Source organism: Chiloscyllium punctatum, chromosome 3, assembly GCF_047496795.1.
Source record: "Chiloscyllium punctatum isolate Juve2018m chromosome 3, sChiPun1.3, whole genome shotgun sequence".
In the NCBI taxonomy this organism is placed as follows: Eukaryota; Metazoa; Chordata; class Chondrichthyes; order Orectolobiformes; family Hemiscylliidae; genus Chiloscyllium; species Chiloscyllium punctatum.
In genome coordinates, this window is record NC_092741.1 from 52270875 (window position 1) to 52290780 (window position 19906).

Consider the following 19906-nt stretch of genomic DNA (forward strand, 5'->3'; position numbering starts at 1 on the left):
GAGGGTTGCTTTATGAAGAGAGATAGAGTAGACTGGGATTATATTCATTGGAATTTAGAAGAATGAGGGGGGAAATCTTATAGAAACATTACAAAGGGAATAGATGAGTTTGACATAGAGAGGATGTTTTATGGAAAATAAAGAACATGAAAGCACGGGAAGGGTTAAAGCATGAAGACCACTGGCAATCTGTGTTCTGTGGAAGGCAGGATAGGATAACCACAGTGTAACATTCTTATACCAATTAGCAGAGTAAGGTTAAGGCTGACAGGTCACTATGGCGAGATGAGATAACACAAATAATAAAGCAAGTTTCTCTGCTAAGTGTTATTATGACAGGATTGGGACAATAAATATTTGGGACATGACAATAAATTATCTAATTAATTGTTGTAAAGAGTCAGCTTGAGATAGGAGACTATTGTAACCGGTGGAATAGCTAAATATCTATCATGCCAAGTTAGTCTGGAATTGAAGATCACTGTAGCACAGTTAGCAATAAATATCTAACCGTGACATTAGAATTACATTAAGTAGAATGTACAACTAAAGAGATAATGGGAACTAACATCACTGGTTTATTGTGTAGCTAGAGTGAGGTACTTTGATTAATATAGTTAGACATGTTGATAAGCTAACAGAAACACGATAAAAAAAATATCAAAATCTACGGACCCTGAGATTCGTGGGCATTCGAGAATCTGCTTTCTCAGGGTCAGGGTTTTTTGTTTGCAAATAAAAGATCTACTTCTTGAAGAACTCTCTGCATCTCCTGATAGTTCTCTATATTTTCTCCACAACAGTTTCCACTGGCAGGTGAAACTAGGGCAAGGGGGCACAGCCTTAAAATTAGGAGGAGCAGATGTTGCACTGAATTGAGAAGGAACTTCTTTACCCAGAGGGTTGTGAATCTTTGGAATTCCCTGCCTAGTGAAGTAGTTGATGCTACTTCAGTAAAGCTAAGATACATTTTTTTTAACAATAAAAGGAATTAAGGGTTACGGTGAAAGGGCAGGTAAGTGACGCCAAGGCCATGAAAAGATCAGCCATGATCTTATTAAATGGCTGAGCAACTCAAAAGAGCCAGGTGGCCCATTCCTGCTCCTAGTTCTTCTGTATGTTCTGGAGCAGGGTATCAGACTTTAAAAGGCAAATTTTGTAGAAATTAGAAATAATTAAATATATAGATATTCAAAATAAATATTGTATATAGACAAAAGTATAAACTACGCAAGTAAAAATAGAGAGAAAGGAAAGAAAATTGAAAAGAAACAACTGGGCAGAGTTTAGCAATTTCCCCCAAAAATGGTAACAACCGACAAAAGTGGAAATTATGAAATTTAAATTAACTGAAAATAGTAAATAAACAGATTTGTACAATTAAACAGTAATTGGAGAGGAAGTTTGAGCTTTGTAAGACATAACAGAACCGACTTGTTCAAATTCTTCTCAAATCTGGCTGTCAGAAATATGTCAAAATCATTTGCCATAGTGTCGTACAGCACAAAACAGGCATTTCGGCACAGCTCGTCCGTGCTGAATAGGCTTCCTAAACTGAATTGGTCCATTTTCCTGCATTTGGCCCATATCCCTCTAAACCTTTCCTATCCATGTCCCTGTCGAATTGTCTTTAATTGTTGTAATTGTACCCACCTCTACCACTTCCTCTGGCAGCTCGTTCCATATATGTACCACCCTTTGTATGAAAATGTTGCCCCTCAGGTCCCTTTTAAATTTTTCCAATTGTACCTTAAACCTATGCTCTCTAGTTAGGGACTCCTCTACAGTGGGGAAAAGAATTTGGCTACTCACCTTATTTATGCCAAGGGGAGAAGTCCCAGCCTATTCAGACTCTCCTTTCAAAACTTACAGCCTTGGTAAAATTCTTGTAAATCTTTTTTTTGCAACCTTTCCAGTTTAATAACATCCTTCCTACAGCAGGGTGACCAGAATTCTACACAGTACTCCAAATGTGGTGTTTCAACACCTCCAGTATCTCCTCTTCTGTAATGTGGACCTAGTTTTCATTCTCTGCAGTTCACACTCCACAGTGACATACAAGATGAGGTCCTCATCAACGTAACCACCAGGGACACCATTTCAGTGAAGACTAGTGTTAAATGATGTGGTGTCATTGTACCAAGTGTCCTTTTCATCATCCTCACTGCAAATTTACACCTCACCATTAACAGGTTTTCTAAAAACATAAGAACTAGGAGCAGGAGTAGGCAATTCAGCCCATCGATCCTGCTCTGCCATTTGATACCATCATGGCAGATCTCATCTCTGCCTCAACCCCACTTTCTTGCCTGCTGTCTATAACATTAAAAACTATCTTATCTCCTTAAACTTACACAATGTCCCAGGATCTAGTGCACTCTAGGATAGTGAATTCCACAGACTCATGACCTTTTGAGAGAAGTAATTTCTTCTCATCTCTGATTTAAATATACTACATCTGATTCCCCAACTATGACCTCTCATTCTAGATTGCCCCACAATGAAAACATCCTATGTCCTTTTTTTCAATCACATTTAACATCTCATATACCTCAATTAGAACTCTTCTCATTTTTATAAACACCAGAGAGTGTAGGGCTAAACTGCTCACTCTCTCCTCATAACACAAAGCTGTCTTCTCTGGAATCAATGTAGTGAACATCCTCTGAACTGTCTGCAAAAGCAACTACATTCCTCCTCTGGGGACTAAAATTGTATGCAATACTCCAGGTGCAGTACTAATGCCTTTAAATTTGCAGCAGGACGTCCTTCCCTTTACATGCTATTTCTTTGGAATTAAATGCCAAATTCCATTTGCCTTCTTTATTATCTGCTGTATTGCATACTAGTTTTTTGCGACTCATACATGAAGCTACACAGAACCTTCTGCATCAAAGCATTGAGGGTTCTCTCCAATTTGATATTGTTGCCTTTCTATTTTTTTTCTACCAAAATGTATACCTCACACTTACCTACGTTAAACTTTGCTTGTCAAATTTGGCCCGTTTACCTAACCATATCCACTTGTAAATGTATGCTTTCATTGTTGTTTACTTTACAACTATATTAGTGCCATCTACAAATTTGACTATTGCACTTTCCATCGTTGCATCCAAGTCATTATATAATTTGTAAGTAGTTGAGGTCTGAGGATTGAACTCTGTGGCATCCCATTGTTACATCTTGCCAATTAGAAAAAGACTAATTTATATAGAACAGACAAGAAACTATCAACTTGTGCCATCTTCAATCCAAAACCAAAATCACTTCAACATCAATATTCAGCACCAGAGTGCAGATGACATTTGTGTGTGCACTCACTTAGAAACCGAGCTGTAGATCATCGTTGACACCTTCTAAAGGAACATGATATCATGGACCTTGAAAATTAAGGTCCTTTTCCAATCAGCTTATACAGCACAATACACTCCTATTGATTAAGATCAGTGGAGAGATTCTGCAAAACGTGGACCATGTGGGAGCTTCCTTTAGATGAAGGCCAACTTAGACAACAAACTTATTATTGCTTCCAATGCAACAACTCAACTTTTTATCAACTCATGAAGATAGTATTGAGGACCAGGATCTCTCAACCAAAAATAAGATTATGGTCACTGGGCAGCAGTGATCCCAAGGCTCCTATACGTTTTGGAGATGTGGACAACCTGCATCAGCCATCTCAAAGTACAGGAGCAATACTACTGCATTGCCTTCACAAGATCATCCGAATCCACTGGTAAGAAAAGGTGGCCCAAAAGCAGAATTCACTTCCAAAATCAACATGCCCAGCATTTGAGGCATTAGTTGCACAAAACCAACTCCACATGCTCCACTTATATGGTTGACACCAGGCTCCAGGAGTAACTGCTTTACGTGAATCTGGTCACAGAAGGTGACCTTCAAGATCTCAACAGAAATGGTTTAGATATATCTACAAACCACCTCTGAAGAGGTCAATATCTCAGCCAATTCAGGGAAGTCCCTGGCTTGTGACTAAAAAATTGAGTAGTTACATTTAGGAAGGCGTTGAGCACATTAGCAAACTGGTGATTAGGCACTGAGACCAAATATAATGCATTCGAGGATGTTGTGGGAAGGAAGTGTGAGAATTGCAGAGACGTTGGCAATAAAGTTTCAGTATTCCTTAGATTTAAGGAGTTGTGCTGCAGGACTGCAGAATTGCAAGCATTACAGCCTTGTTTTAAAAAAAAGGACAAGGATAAAACAAGCAACTATAAAACAAATCAGTCAGTCAGTTTAACTTCAGTGATGTGAAAACTTCTAAAAGCAATAATTTGGAACATAATTAATAGTCACATGGATAAATATGGGTTGATTAAGGGAGCTGGCATGAATTCACAAGGAAAAATCAAGTTGAATTAAATTACTGGAGCTTCTTTTGAAGATGTGAGAGAGAGGGTTGACCAGAGCAATGTTGTTGATGTGGTGTACATGGACTCCCAGGAGATGTTTGATAGAACGATTCACTTAGTCTTGTGAGCAAAGTTAGATGTTTTTTGCCTGAGTAAGTTTGTAGTGGAGTTCCACAGGGGTCAGTGTTAGAAGCATTGCTTTATCTGATATAGATTGACTATGAGGAGGGTATTGTAGAATTTGAAAGGGACATAGGCAAGTTGGTGTTGTAATTGGATGGGTGGCATATTAAGCTCAATACATAGATGTGTGAGGTCATATATTTTTGTAGGAAGAACATGGACAGAAAGTTTAAAATAAAGGATATACTGTAAAAAAGGAGGCTAAAAGTAGAGGGAATTCTGTGTATCATATATGAGTTATTAAAGAGAACAAGACAATTTGATAAAATGTACAATATTATAGGTTTAATAATAGAAAGAGTGTCAGAGCAAGTTACACAGTTTGCATAAGACACTAGTTCAGCTCAAACTGTAATGCGGCATCTAGCTTTAGGCACAACACTTCAAGAATGCTTTGGACAGAGTACAGAAAAAGGTTTATGGAAATGGTTCCAAGGATAAGGAATTTGAATCATAAAAACAGATTAGAGAATGTTTTCCTTGGAAAAAAGAAAGCAGAAAGAAGATCTGACAGAAATAATCAAAAAATATAAAAAGATCTGAACAGAGTAAATGGGGGAATTGTTCCCACTCATGAAAGGATCGAAAATCAGAGGACTTTGATTTAATTAATGAGGAAAGGAAGCAAAAAAGTAATAGAACTATAAACTGAAGAATCATCCGAGAACCTATTGAACAGTATGAATGCTAACCCCAATTTTGAAGGTCTACTTAAGAGGCAAAGTATTAAACCAATGAAATGTGCAAAGTGGAATCTTGCACAGCAATTTCAGCCCAATGATTAGAGTTTCTTGGATTACTGGGTTTGCCGCTCACCACTTTAAAGTCAAGACAAAACATTGCTGCTGTCACTAGCTGCCTCCAGCACTTTAAAGTTTTAAATGAACATTATTTATCAGAGACAGGGCTTGGCTCCTAGTCAGGAGTGAGCCTCGTCTCAAAGAGCTGTCTGCCAGTGGTCACAGAAGTGCTACAAGCTGCAGTAGGCAGGACTAGGACTACAATCAATCTCAAGAGTCTAGGACTAGATAAGTGCGGTGGCTACGGTGCAGAGAGGGGAAGTGACGTCCAGTCATGGGTGGCTGAGGGACAGTTTGATTCTGTAAAATTATGAAAGCATATAGGACAATTGTCTGAGGTGGCTTGGGAAAATACATTAAAAGGCATGACTTTACATATGCAATGGACTGTCTTTAAAAAACAATTACAAGATTTACAGCAACTATACGTTCACTCAAGATTTACAGATAAAATACAATTGGTGAAAAAGTACATTTAAAGCAGACTCACCGACTCAGTTACACAGAGAAAACGAGTCTGCCAGATGGGGTAGTGGAGACATGAAATAAGCAAATGAATATTATGAAATGACAGGTGACTACTAGAAGGATGAATTTAAAGGGGCTGAATTTTATTTTTGCTCATGATAAGTAGATAAAAGAAATAAAACTTGTCCTTTAAACTTAAAGTAATGTAGTTTAAGAACATAAAATCAATGGTTCAGTTGTCTTGCTATGAGTTGCACTGTCAAAATACCATGCAAATGTTACTAGTACATAATGGATTGATGTGAAGTTTTACAAATTATCAAAATCCAAACTTGTTTATTGCATATTAATTGAGGCTATTTTCTTAATTTAATGCATTACATACACAGTAATTCAGATCTGAACATAGGATAACTACAATTATCCCTAAATGCTAAATATTTCCATTCCTTCTGCATCACAAAATATTATCAACAAATTAGATCTAAATGAAAACATCAATGTAAAATGCTACAACTTTATGCAATGACTAACACTCCTTCTGTTCTAGCTTCAGAGAATCCTGTGGAGCATAATTACCTTTGTTTGAAGAATGAAAATCTCTTTGTTTAGCTGTGGAACCTTTTTCAGCTCTTCATCTTTATCAATAAGTTCCTTTTCTTTCATTGCCAAATTTTCTTTCAACTTCTCCATGAGGTTATGTTCTATATTCCATTTCTCATGTGCTTCTTCCAGTTTTTGTAGCAGGGCAAGTTCTCTCGCTGTGTTACTAGGTTCTATTGAACACTGTCTCTGATCTGTTGAGATTTCCTCATCAGCTCTTGTAAGTAACTATCAAAGTCAGAAATATCCTTAACAGTCAGGATGTTAATTTTGTTGAGTAATATAAAATAAAGCAAAGCTATTTATTTGTAATAATTTTATAAGTGAATTGTATTTTGTTTTAAACACTGTTGTAGGACTATCAGGAATGTTTTTGATTATATCTACAACTTTAGGTGTACGCTTGTAAATTGGGAACTTATACTCAGTGGCTTGATAATTGTACATTTCTTTAAGTGCTTAAAATTATTTCAACTTTAAAACAAAAGAAATACAAAGAGCAAAAGTAATTATGAAATAAATATATTCTAGAATGTAGCTGGCAAGACGTAATGATAATTACTGCACGTAGCAATGTTAAATAATGTAATTTGATAGTGTTGAGCAGTTTGCAAATAGATTAGGAATGGTTAAGGAAGTGATAGGAATGACAAACTGTCATACTCTGGGAGGATGAGGTTGGGGATGGGAAATGTTCACTGGTTAAGAAAGCAACGGCCTTTGAAACTCCCTTGCTTAAAAGGCAGTGGGTACAGAAGGATTAAGTATTTTTGAGTCCAAGGTAGGAAGATTCTTGATTACCAAGCGGGATAAAAGATTATCAGAGATCTGCAGAAATGTAGAGTTGATGTCAAAATCAGATCAGCAATGATCATTTGAACAGCAGAGCAGGCTCAAAAGGGCCGAGAGACCTGATCCTGTCCCTTGTTCATACGTGCGTAATAAAATACAAGAATACTGTGTTGACATTGGCAGTGGTTAATAGTTGTGATGTCAGGGGACATCTTGTGCAAAAGACCCCAATTTGCTCACACTCATATCAGCCCTGGAGCTGAAGCTGGGGTACGGGAAAATTCCAGATTTAGAACACCTGTCTATGATGAAATAGCTGATCTATTGGGATATTGATGAGGCTGCTACGAGCTCTTGGTTTGTCCTAATCATCAATTCTCACTTCCTTTTACATTCAGAATTCAGAATCACAGAATTGTTACAGTGTGGAAAGAGATCATTCGGCCCATCATGCCTGCATTTTTTCTATTACTCAGTGCCAATCTCTAGCTTTTACTCCATTTCCCTTCAAATAATCAGCCAGTACCCTCTTGAATGCCTCAAATGCGTCCACGACGTTTCTAGGCAGTGAATTCCTATTCACTGTGTGAAACTTGTGTTTCTCACATCACCTTCGCTTCATTTGCACATCACTTTAAATCTACGTCCTCATGTTCTTTTTCCTTTTCACGAGTGGGAACAGCTTCTCCCTAGTTACAGTGTCCAGTCTGCTCATGAATTTGAAAATCTCTACTAAATCTCCTCTCAGCTAACTTCTCTTTGAAAACAGTATAGTCCCAATTTCTCCAATATCCCTGGCTTAATGTTAACTGACAGTTTGCATCTCCTCCCCATATTCCAACACAATTCTAATTTCCACAAACACCATTAGCTCCAAGGCTCTTGCATTGGTTCAGTGTGTTTCAATCATTAAATGATAAATGAATAAAAATTATTTTATATTCAAAAAGTGACTAAATCACATTCATAATTTTCAGCTCCTGCTAATATCCAAATGCCTCTGACCCTGAATCCAGCAGTGCTGCAGCTCATTATTCAATTCCAGTTTGAATTAGATCTCATAGTCCACAACCAGTTTGTCTCAGTAGATTTCATCTTGACACTAGACCTACGCATGCTCCTATCATCCTCCTCTACAATATCACCAGCACGACCTGCCTACCCTCCTCTTCATTTTCCTTGCTTTGATTTTCATTCCAAATAATTTTTTCTTATTTGATTTTTCTCTTTTCACGTTGGCAAGAATTTAGTCATTTCTTTAACCCAAGAATATTACATAGAATTACAGCTGTCAAAATATAGTAAATAAAACACTGAATACGTGCAACTGTTTTAAATTTTACCTGGTTCTGCATGTGGACACCAATTAACTTTGCGTGGTCTGTCTTACTATTAGTCTGGTGGCTTAGAGTAAACGACTGCACCGAGGTAAGTAATGGACTTCCAAGGTCATTTTCATTAAATTTATGCTTTGCTGGTCTGAGTGTCTGTGTTGCATGTAATTGACCTGTTTGTGCATGAATGAAAGGTAAACTTCAGCTGGTATACGACAAATAAGTCAATTTGGACCAAAGCATGAGGTTCAAGTTAGTGTTATTAAAGGAAGATAAACATCTTTGGCTGGCAAAGAAGTCTGTAATATTGTATCAATTAATTACAAAGTGATTAATATATTTCAATTAAAAATAAAACATTAAATTCACTAGTGCTACCTTTTAAAAGAAAATGTCTTATATAGCATATCCTAGAATGTTTGCTACAAACATTGCAGATAGTTAATTTTACAAAATAACGTGCTATTAAAAAAAGGTCAAAATAAACAGATGAAAGACCATATTTTGTTCTCAGCAGAAAATACTTAACTCAGCTTTCATAATAGTAGCAGCTTTGGCCATTTATTTTTTTTTCATTTCCAAAGGAGCTTGAAGCTGATAAATTGCTGTTCCAAAAATTGTAAAAGCCCACATTTAATTTTTTTTTATAACTACAATCTGAAATGGAAGTTGGACTGCTATAACTGGAACACTAGGAAACGTTTTCTGCTATTTGTAAATTAAGTGTTCCCTCTTGGTGAGCTGTGTAATACATGAGGATTTTTGCAAGCAGTAAGAGGACAATGAGACTGAACACAGACTCTTTTGATGAAGGAAATTCTGCCGAGCATCAGCTCCCTGATTGGTTGAACTGTTGTTTTAAACAGCAGTAAGTGCCAAGAGCAGCAGAAAAACCTCCAGAGCATATAGATCAAATTTATATAATAAAAAATATAAGTTCATCTGAACAACCATAGACTCACGCTAAACACAAGTGTCATCATTGAAAAACCAAAACGACTGTCAGAAAAACAACTTTCGACTTAATTAGGGAGAGTCAATATGGCTTTGTGCATGGGAAATCATGTCTCACAAACTTGATTGAGTTTTTTGAAGAATTAACAAAGAAGATTGATGACAGCAGAGCGGTAGATGTGATCTATATGGACTTCAGTAAAGCGTTCGACAAGGTTCCCCATGGGCGACTGGTTAGCAAAGGCTAGATCTCACGGAATACAGGGAGAACTTGCCTTTTGCATATAGAACTGGCTCAAAGGTAGAAGAAGGTTGTTTTTCAGACTGGAGGCCTGTAATCAGTGAAGCTGCACTCCAAGATCTCTTTGGTTCAGCAACATGCCCCAGGACCTTATCATTAAGTGTATAAGTTCTGCCCTGACTTGCCTTTTCAAAATGCAGCACTCATGTTTATCTGAATTAAACTCTATCATCTTTCTAAGAATTATTTTTATTTTTAAAATACCTTACCTTTTGATTTGCCTTTTGCATGCTCAGCTGGGGATCTGGCTTTAAAACCTTTAATAGGTGCAGTTTGCTTTGGTGGACTCTGATGAGTCTTTTTTTCACTAACTCCAAAGGATTCTTTCTTTGATGGACTGACTTTGCCATATCCTGAACTCTTGACAAAAGCATAGCTCCCATCAACGGGCTTGTTTTTAACTTTAGGACTTTTAGTTTTTAATGAAATCTGTGTATTGATAATAATATGAAGAATTATATTATCTGAAGAATAAAAAAATACATAAATGTGCATATACAGAAATTAAATGTTGTTAGAATGAAACATCTAGTCAGCTAAAAGAGAATTTTACAACAAGAACCTAATCTATTGACCAGAACATCTGGCAAGAACTAACACCAAAACAAATCTTTAAATTCAGCTGACTCAAACATAACACAACATTTCTAAAAACACATGCTATGCAGCAGTGTGAGCTAAGCAGATATCACAAAAGCAGATACAAAAAAGAAGCCTGAAATTGAATGTGTGGGGATGGATTGGTTTGAGAACATGCCAAAGGGATTAAAATGAGGGAAACCGACAATCAGGAAACTGGCTGCAAAATGCTGACTTCCACATTTAACTGCAATGCGTTAGACTGTATACAAGCAACGACTATCAATCACTTAGTGATATTAACATGCACTTGAATTTAACTGTGAATTGTTGTGTTTCCCAGACTTCCTGAAACCCTCACAGTCAAAGCAAGGCAAGCATGATGGTAACTGAAGGGCCTTAATTATAATATGGAAGTATGTCACCGTGCAAACATACGAAGTACTCAAACTTTACAGCTGGCTTGTCGATGTGAAAGACTTTGTTCATGACAGTTGCGCAGGAGATTGCTCACGTACTATGAACGTTAACTTTACAACTTTAAAAGTTTTCTATTCCTGATATCCACCATGGAGTTGACCTATCAAGTCACAGGTGTCATTTACATTGTGACACTTTCAAATTCAGATTAGTACCAAAGTAATCAGCAGCAGAAGGAACACCTAAAGGAGTAGCAATAGTCTGCTCTGATGGTGCCGTGAGAGTTACATTATATCTGCTACACATGGCACACAAGAAATGATGAATTTTGTTAAAATGTTACAACCCCTGTTTTCAGATGGTGGCAGATATCTGCAATCTGTTAGAACAAAGTCTGCTGCCAGAAGAATCCGTCAAAGACAACAACATCTTCTATTTTTTCCCACTCGATCCTTCCAGGAGTCTACTGGATACATTTATAGGATTTTTGCAGCCAGCAAAATACAAATACATAAAACACTTGATAGAATTGGCAACAAAGCCATTCCATCAGTTCTGGTTCCAAAGATTATTGTCAGCATTTTTGGCTCTGGCAGGCATTCCATAGAAGTGGGATGTCATTGACTGCAAGCATGTTGCAATTGAGGCAACACCCAGATCACCCAAGAATACTCAATAACCTCAAAGACTTCCACTTCAAGCGAGCCAAATCCAATGTAGTCAATTCAAGACAATGATTCACCATCTAACAATTAAAGATAGTAATAAACTCAAAGAAAATGCTGAGAACAGCACAAAGATAGCTGGCAGTTCAGAGGATTGGGTAGAATATAAAAAGCAAAGACAGATTCAAAAGATTAAAAGAGGGAAATTTAAAGTATGCAAGAAAACTATCCAGAAATACTTCTAATAATATTTAAAAAGAAGATTTAATAAAGTACACATTGGTCTTTTCGAACAAGAGGAATAAGTGAAGACTGCAGATGCTGGAGAGTCAGAACTGATAAAGTGTGGGGCTGGAAAAAGCACAGCAGGACAGGCAGCCTCTGAGGAGCAAGAGAAAGTTGATGTTTCAGGTATAACCCTTCTTCAGGGCTGGGGAGGGGGAAGGGGACTGAGAAATAAGTGGGGGTTTGGGGAGGTGGTGAGGAAAGAGAGGTGGGATGGTCATAGGTGGACAAAAAGGTAGGAGGTGATGGTGATAGGTCGGTGGAAGTGTGAAGGGATAGTGGGAAGGAAATTGGATTGGTAGGTCTGGTCAAGAAGACGGAGCTGAGTCAGAGGGATGGATCTGGAATGGGGTTGGGGGAGAGGAGTTTTGGAAACTGGCGAATTCAATGTTGAGGCTGTGTGGTTGTAGGTTCCTGAGGCAGAAGAGGAGGTGTTCCTCTGCCAGTTTGCAGGTGGCCTTGTTTAGAGGTTGGAGGAGCCCAGAATGGACATGTAATGGGGGGAGTGGGAGGGAGAGTTGAAATGGATGGCCACCGGTAGGTAGGGTTGGTTGGTGCATATGGACCAGAGATGTTCCCTGAACTATTCCGCAAGTTTGTGCTCAGTCTCTTCGATGTAGAGGAGACCACATTGAGAGCAACGGATACAGTAAATGTGGTTCGAGGGTACACAAGTAAATCTCTGCCAGATTTGGAATAAGCATTTGGGGCCTTAGACTGAGATGATGGCAGCAGTGTGAGTACAGGTTTCACACTTCTTAAGTTGCAAGGGAAGGTGACAGGTTGGTGGGAGTCTGGACCTAAATGAGTGAGTTGCGGAGGGAATGGTCCCAGCCAAAATATATATATTCACCCCCTCCACCAAAAATATATTTCCCTTCCCACCCCCATCTACATTCCACAGGGACTGTTTGCTCCGCAACTCCCTCATTGGGTTCATATTCCCACCAACCCCATCTCCTCACCTAGCACCTTCCCTTGCTCATACCGCCCCAGTTAGCTCAGTCCAAGGCTGGAAATGATCATTCCAACTCCAGCAAAGACTTATTTGTATATCCTCGAACCACATTTACTGCATTGGCTGCTCTCGCTGTGGACTCCTCTACAATGGAGGCCGCCGAGCACAAACTCGCGGAACAGTTCAGGGAACATCTCTTGTCCGTATGCACCAACCAACCCCACCTTCTGGTGGCCATTCATTTCAACTCTCCCTCCCAGTCCTCCCATGACATGTCCATTCTGGGCTCCTACACCCCCTAAATAAGACCACCTGCAAACTGGCAGAGGAACACCTCATCTTCCATCTTGGGTGCCAACAACGACATGGCCTCAGCATTGAATTCACCAGTTTCCAAATCTTCCCTCCCCTGACTGTATCCCAAATCCAACACTCCAACTCAGCTTCGTCCTCTTGACCAGACCTACCTGTTCGTCCTCCTTCCCCCTTTCTCTCTTTGGCTGATAAAGTGGCAAATACCATCACATAATTTTGTACCAGGCAATGCCCATCTCCAGAATCTAACCAATCACCCAACCATGTTCAATAGTATTACCATGATGACTGGCAACCCATTCAACATTTTCAGCAGCCACTCTCTTCCCAACCTATATATATTGCCAGCAGCATGTTCCAGTTCCAAGGCTTCTTTGATATAACCTTCCAAACCTGTAACCTGTGCCACATAGAAGGATAATGACAGTAAAAGCTTGGGAACGTTAACAACACTAAAGTAGCTATCCGAGCTACACATTGTCCTGGTTTGGAACTATATCACCATTCCATTACTATTGCAAGGTCAAAATTCTAAAGGAGCTGACAGACTCTCATCATTGATAACCAAGCATGCAGAATTGGACACAGATGTACACAGCACCACCTTCTCTGCAATTGTTAGCCAAAATGTGTCTGGAGTGTCTCCTTCATTTCTTTGCCTCCTATTCTGCTCTCTCTCCATTCAAAACAAAAGAAAAAATGTAGCAGTGAGAGCGAAGGCATATGTTTAATCAATCAATGAATAAAAGGCACGAATGACATTAGACAAAAGTGAGGGTAAAGTGGAGAGTCAGTGGAGGATCCATAGATGGGGATGTGAGGAAGGACAGAGAGGGATGTGCATATCTGCAAATTAAGTTGGTGTACATGATGATATGCATTACAGTAAGCTTAAGAATCAGGATTAGAGTGATGCTGGAAAAGCACAGCAGGTCAGGCAGCATCTGAGGAGCAGGAAAATAGATGCTTTGGCAAAGGCCCTTCATCAGGAATGATAAATTCCTGATACAGGGTCTTTGCCCAAAATGTCAATTTTCCCCCTCCTTGGGTGCTACCTGACCTGCTGTGCTTTTCCAGCACCACTCTAATCTTGACTCTAATCTCCAGCATTTTCAGTACCCACTTCTGCCCAGTAAGTTTAAGAGACAGAGCAGATAAATGGTTGGGGTGATAGGTGATGGAGGATGTAGGCAAATGAACACCCTGTTCTCTTTTCCTACATTGCTTAGATCCTGTTGCTGACCTCATGGGAAATCTCCAGCGAGGCTCTCCTTACTTCACGGTCATGTTTCTTTCTCTGTCAACAGTAATAGGTTTTCCTCAGGGCTCTTAGGCATTACTAAAATGAGGCACAACCTTTGAATACATGGATCCATTCTACCAATTTGTTCTGCTTTGCTTCTAACATCATCAGATTGCATGTTTAGAGTGGCCCTTTAAATGTTGGAGGTCAATGAGCTTCTGCTGTCATATCAACAAGACAGAAAACCTGAAAATGTGGTAATCCAATAATCTGTCAGTGGTTTATTGTTCCAATTACATGCAGATTCCTGTATATTATTAGACCCTTCCACTCCACCCACCTCTGTCATTTGTTCTCAGCATGTCAGAAATATGAGAATTCAATGGCTCAGCTGTGTAAATAAAAGGAAGTTGTATTGTGTACAACTTGCAAATGGGATGTTGTTTTTACTCTTGTATTTAATGCTGACATCAGATCAATAATACTGACTTTACTATTCCAATGCTTATTTGTATTTCTTAGGAGTGTCATCCTTGTGGCTTCAGAGTACAATTTGGAACTTACTTTCAATTAGCAACGAATGTTCAGCACTTTGGTGCTGTGAGTCAAGGCCCATTGGAACTAATTAATTTGTCCTAGTTATTTTACAACTGGCCAGGAGAAAAGAATGCATAGCAGAAATTTATATGCATGAAACAACTTTATTTTTTAAAAATCCAAACGTTCTTTAAATTGGCATTCCACCTTTGAGTCTTGATTAAACCTCAACTGCAGAAGTAAATGGGAAATATTATACTCACTGCATCAGCTATTTCCTCAGTCAAGTGCAAACCTCATGGTGAATTTCTAAATTTGTAAAATGTAATTAAAGACTATCAAAAGTAAAGTCAGTATTTTCAATGATAATACCTGCTGAGGGTTTGCTGAATAGTTACACGAATAGGTCATGCATTTTTTTAGGCCTGCTCCACTATATTTAGATGATGTTGAGCTGCACCTCAATCCTGAAAGCTCCAACTGTCATAGCATTCATGGAACACTGAGAAAGACTTCCAAATTTATACTGATCCTTTGTTAGATTTTATTTTTAAATTAATTTTTAATTAATACAAACATAAGAAGTAGGAGCAAGGAAAGAACTTTCTCTCTCTCAGACTTATTCCATCATTTAACTACCTCAATTTCCAGTTTCCTACACTATCCTCATATTCCATCATGTAGAAAACTATCAACTGTTTCGAATCAATTGAGACTCCGCAATCTATGGGTTACAAAATTCCCAGGAATTGGTCTGGCAAGCATTTGTTGCACACCCTTAATGGCAAGTGTACCCTTCCTCAGGTAAGGAGACCAAAACTGTAAACAATACTCCAGGTGACTCTCACCAAGACTATAGTCAATCACAGAAAGACTTTAATCTTGTACTCACATTCTCTTGCTGTTCAATGCTTACAAAACCTGGCATCTCAAAAAATGATACACATCATTCTTGTGGGAGTACTTTATTCACTGCCTGCTTCAAACAGATTGCTGTGAAGCATTTGGCTATCTCACCATATGGCAAGGAGCAAGGTCTAAATTCAAAATAATCATAAAAGACATATTATCTCAGATGTGTGCACATGTTAATATTCAAAAATATCTAAAGCATATAGGAGGTTCATCTACATAGTCTCATGATTAATCTTCCATTTTTGACATTTTTACAACGATTCATTCCATCACTGAGAGCTGATGGATAAGAGACTACACAATATAGCTCAGCTGGCAAATCTTATATTGCAGGGCATGAAAGATCTCATTGCACTAGAAACGGTAAACAGGAAATTCATTAGGATGCTGTCTACTGGAGGGTCTGACCTATGAGGGATTTTTCCTTGGAAGAGCATAGAATGAATGGGGGCCTGACAGAGATGTACAAGATTGAGGGGCACAGGATGGATAGGAAAGCACTTTTTTCACTAGTAGAAAGATCAATAGCGAGGACACACATTTAAGCAAGAACATAGAAGGTCAAGAGAAGAATTGAGGACATTTCTTTCACTCAGGAGAGTATAGGAGTCTGGCACTCTCTGCCACAAAGCATGGTTGACTTAGAAACTTTTGGAATTTAGATATTCACTTATGCTGCCATTGCTTCTAGGGCTAAATGAGCCAAAATCTGGAAAATGCAATGATTGCCTGGTGCAGACATATGGGCCAATTGGCCTCCTTCTCTGCTGTTAATGTCTATGATTATGAGCAATGTGTAGTAACTATGTCTGATACTGGCAATATAGTGAACTATTCGAGTATTTAGCTCTAGGAAATTCAACTGTTATTATCCGCCTTTGACAAACTGGCATAAGAATAGAATGTGATATAGAAATTAGAAGGTGTGTCTTTTAGGCAGTATAGTCACAGGATGCACAAACATTTTTGCAAAGGCTAATTTATGCTAATAAAAAGAAAATAAATTAATATAAATTATCTTAAAACACACCATGTTGCTAAGAGTACCCAATAATATCCAATAATTAAAATGCATCCAAATTAAATGCTTTGATGGCACATAAATTAGTTACGTATACCTGGTCATCTTGGTGAGGAACATTTTGTGAAGCAGAAACTGAGTGTTTGACTGTAGGATCATATTTAACTTCATCAAGTAATGCTTCAATATCTTCTTCACAAATTCTACTCATACAGCTCTCATTTTCTTTTAATAATTTTTCAGATAACTCTATATATGTGCTTTGTCTTCCAGATAAATGATTGGAGTCAAGCTGTAACTCAGAAGGCACAGCACTGTAGTTGTCCTTAGCCATCGTTCTTCTAAATGTTTCTGTTGCTTCAGAGTGCTGCTGTGCATTTTTACTGCAGAAAGGGAAAATTATGAAAAGTCCAACACTTAATTGGTGTATTCTGGAAAAAAATGCCTTGCCAAATTTAAATTACTCTACTTACCACTCATCTCTAACATCAAAAAAACAAAAGTATCATTTGCCTCTTTTCATTTAGAAATTTAATTCCATCGAGCCTATTTGTGATTAAAAAATGTAAAATCTGAAATAGATGTAGAAAATTTTGCAAATATGTATTACATCTACCAGCATTTTAATAAGGCATACTACCATTTCAAGTGGCGGTCTTCTTCAGCACCCTACATCACACACAGTGTTACAAAGAGACAAGATATATTTGCCCCAGTACTAATGATACTTCACAATTGGTGCACTGTATCAAGATTGCAAATGAGAAAGTGAACAGTGTAAATTGAACGAAGAGTGGCAAACATGTGGAAAAAAAATTGCAAGGACATGTATAGTTTACATTAAATCTTCTGGCTTTAATTGAATGGAAGATAATGATGATTTATTCTATTACTATCCTTTCCTCTGTCCTTAATGTGAGTTGCATCAGTCAAGTCAATGGTAAAGCCAGCCTAGTTTTGAGAAATCCAAATCTGTTGTAACCTGGGAGTCAGAGTCTCTGAAGAAGGATTGTGCAGACCACCATTAACATATTCTATATTGTGATGTACCATTTCAGCAAAGCATAGCACATATGGTATATTAAATGTAATACATTATTGCAGACTAGCTTTTAACATTGTGTGACTGAACAAACTACAATACCTTACTGGATGTGAATCATATCCTCTTGGAACAAGAACTCCCGCTTTAATTGGTTTCATTAGTTCTTCGACAGTGAGCAAATCTGTCCAAGGAAGTGCAGATTAATTGGGAATTTTTGATTACGAAAATGGAGAAAGTCACCACATTTATTCAGAGACGTAGCACTTGCTTACGCGTTAGAACATCATATAGCTTTTGCTCCTCCCCTTTTATATTCTCAGCTATTTCATGTTTTATTATATTTTTGAGAAACAACCTATATTTATGTCGCAGCTTTAACCTGCTTAGAATTTCCCAAACAAAGTGAATTCTTGAGTACAGTCACTATTCATACAAGACCATAAAATGCAGGTTTAGAAGTAGGCCATTCAACCTCATGAGTCTGTTTTGCCATTCAATGAGATCACAACTGATCTGATAATCCTGAAATTCACTTTACAACCTTTTCTCGAGAACCCTTGATTACCTTACATAATGAGCTAGCCTCTACAGCCCTCTGAAGTAAAGAATTCCACAGATTCACAACCCTCAGAAGAAATTCCTCCTCATTTCTCTTAAATGGATGATCCCTTATTTTGAGATGATGTTTCTGGTCCAAAACAAGCTCTCTGCATTTACATCTCAAGCCCCCTAAGAATCTTATTAGGTCACTTCTCATTCTAAACTCCTGAGCCTGTATTCATAAGAAAACCCTCCACCTCAGGAATCAACTGAATGAATGTTTGTGTCCAATGACAGTATATCTTTGTTTAGATATGGAATCAAAACTACTCACAGTATTGCAGGTAGGGTCTAAGTACTGCCTTGCATAGTTTTAGCAAAATGTCCCTTTTTTAACATCTCATTTGTTTAGAAATAAAAGCCCACATACCATTTGTCTTCCCGAGAAGCTGCTGAATTCAGATCCATCTTTCGTATGCTTATGCACAAGGATCTCCAAATGTGCTGAAGCTTTATGTAAACTTCCTCTAGTTAAATAATATTCAGGCCCTCTATTCTTCCTGCCAAATTGCAAAACTTCACATTTTCCCACGTTATATTCTATCTGCCAATTATTTGCTCACTCATTTAACCTGGCTACATCCTTCTATTTGGGTCATGAGCTCAACTTACAGGGTGACTCAGTCATTATGCAGAGTGATGCCAACAGCATAAGTTCAATTCCCATACCAGCTAAGGCTACCATGAAGGACCCTCCATTTCAACCTCTCCCCTCACCTGAGATATTGTGACCCTCAGGTTAAACCACCACCTAACAAAATAGCAGTTCTCTGGGACTATGGCAACTTAATAGGATTTACTCAGAATCTTCACAATATTTCTCCATCAATGAACAACATAAAACAAATTATTTGTTTTACCATGAGTTTATTTGGTTGCCCCAGCCTTGCAACTTGATATATATAGTATCAGCAAATAAGGTAAGTGATAAAATAATTGATTTGCTTTAGGTCATAGATGGGGAAATGTTGCAAAAGTATGCTTTGGAGACGTCGGTGTTGGACTGGGGTGATCAAAGTTAAAAAGCACACAACACCAGGTTATAGTCCAACAGATTTATTTGGAAGCACTAGCTTTCTGAGTGCTGCTCCTTTTCAGGTGACGAAGAAATCTGACGAAGGAGCAGCGCTCTGAAAGCTAATGCTTCCAAATAAACCTGTTGGACTATAACCTGGTGATGTGTGCTTTTTAATGTTGCAAAGATATTGAGTGAATTTCAACAGTTTCTTCAAACAGCACTACTTGGGCATTCAACTGAGGTTTTGAAGTTGGCTGCTCATTGAATTGTTAACGTTGCACCACAGTCCCAAAATAAATTGCCGGTCTATACTGTCACATATGAAACATTTGAAGGGAGCCTGAACAATTGTTTTTCTAACTCGGTGATGAGAGCAATACGATGTGAATGAAGCTGTCAATATAATTTAAACTTTAAGGATTGGACTCTCTTGTTAAATAGCTTCAACTAGCTTTCTAACCTTAATGCTCTGTCCCAATCACACAAGCGCTAACGAA

The 19906-nt window shown here is 38.2% G+C and overlaps 1 protein-coding gene across 7 annotated transcripts in view; it reads right to left on the reverse strand.

Moving 5' to 3' along the window:
- Nucleotides 1–19906, reverse strand: part of cep162 (centrosomal protein 162) — a 122136-nt gene that overhangs the window by 65631 nt on the left and 36599 nt on the right. For 4 of the 7 annotated variants that reach the window (XM_072553314.1, XM_072553295.1, XM_072553285.1 and 1 more), the window contains 6 exons: nt 17891–17972; nt 16844–17129; nt 10018–10237; nt 8563–8726; nt 6404–6655; nt 5847–5873 (listed from right to left, as the gene is read on the reverse strand). In XM_072553314.1, coding sequence (XP_072409415.1) covers nt 5847–5873; nt 6404–6655; nt 8563–8726; nt 10018–10237; nt 16844–17129; nt 17891–17972 — 1031 coding nt within the window. The remainder of the gene's footprint in view (nt 1–5846; nt 5874–6403; nt 6656–8562; nt 8727–10017; nt 10238–16843; nt 17130–17890; nt 17973–19906) is intronic. The other 3 variants (XM_072553304.1, XM_072553332.1, XM_072553333.1) reach the window with 3 other exon arrangements.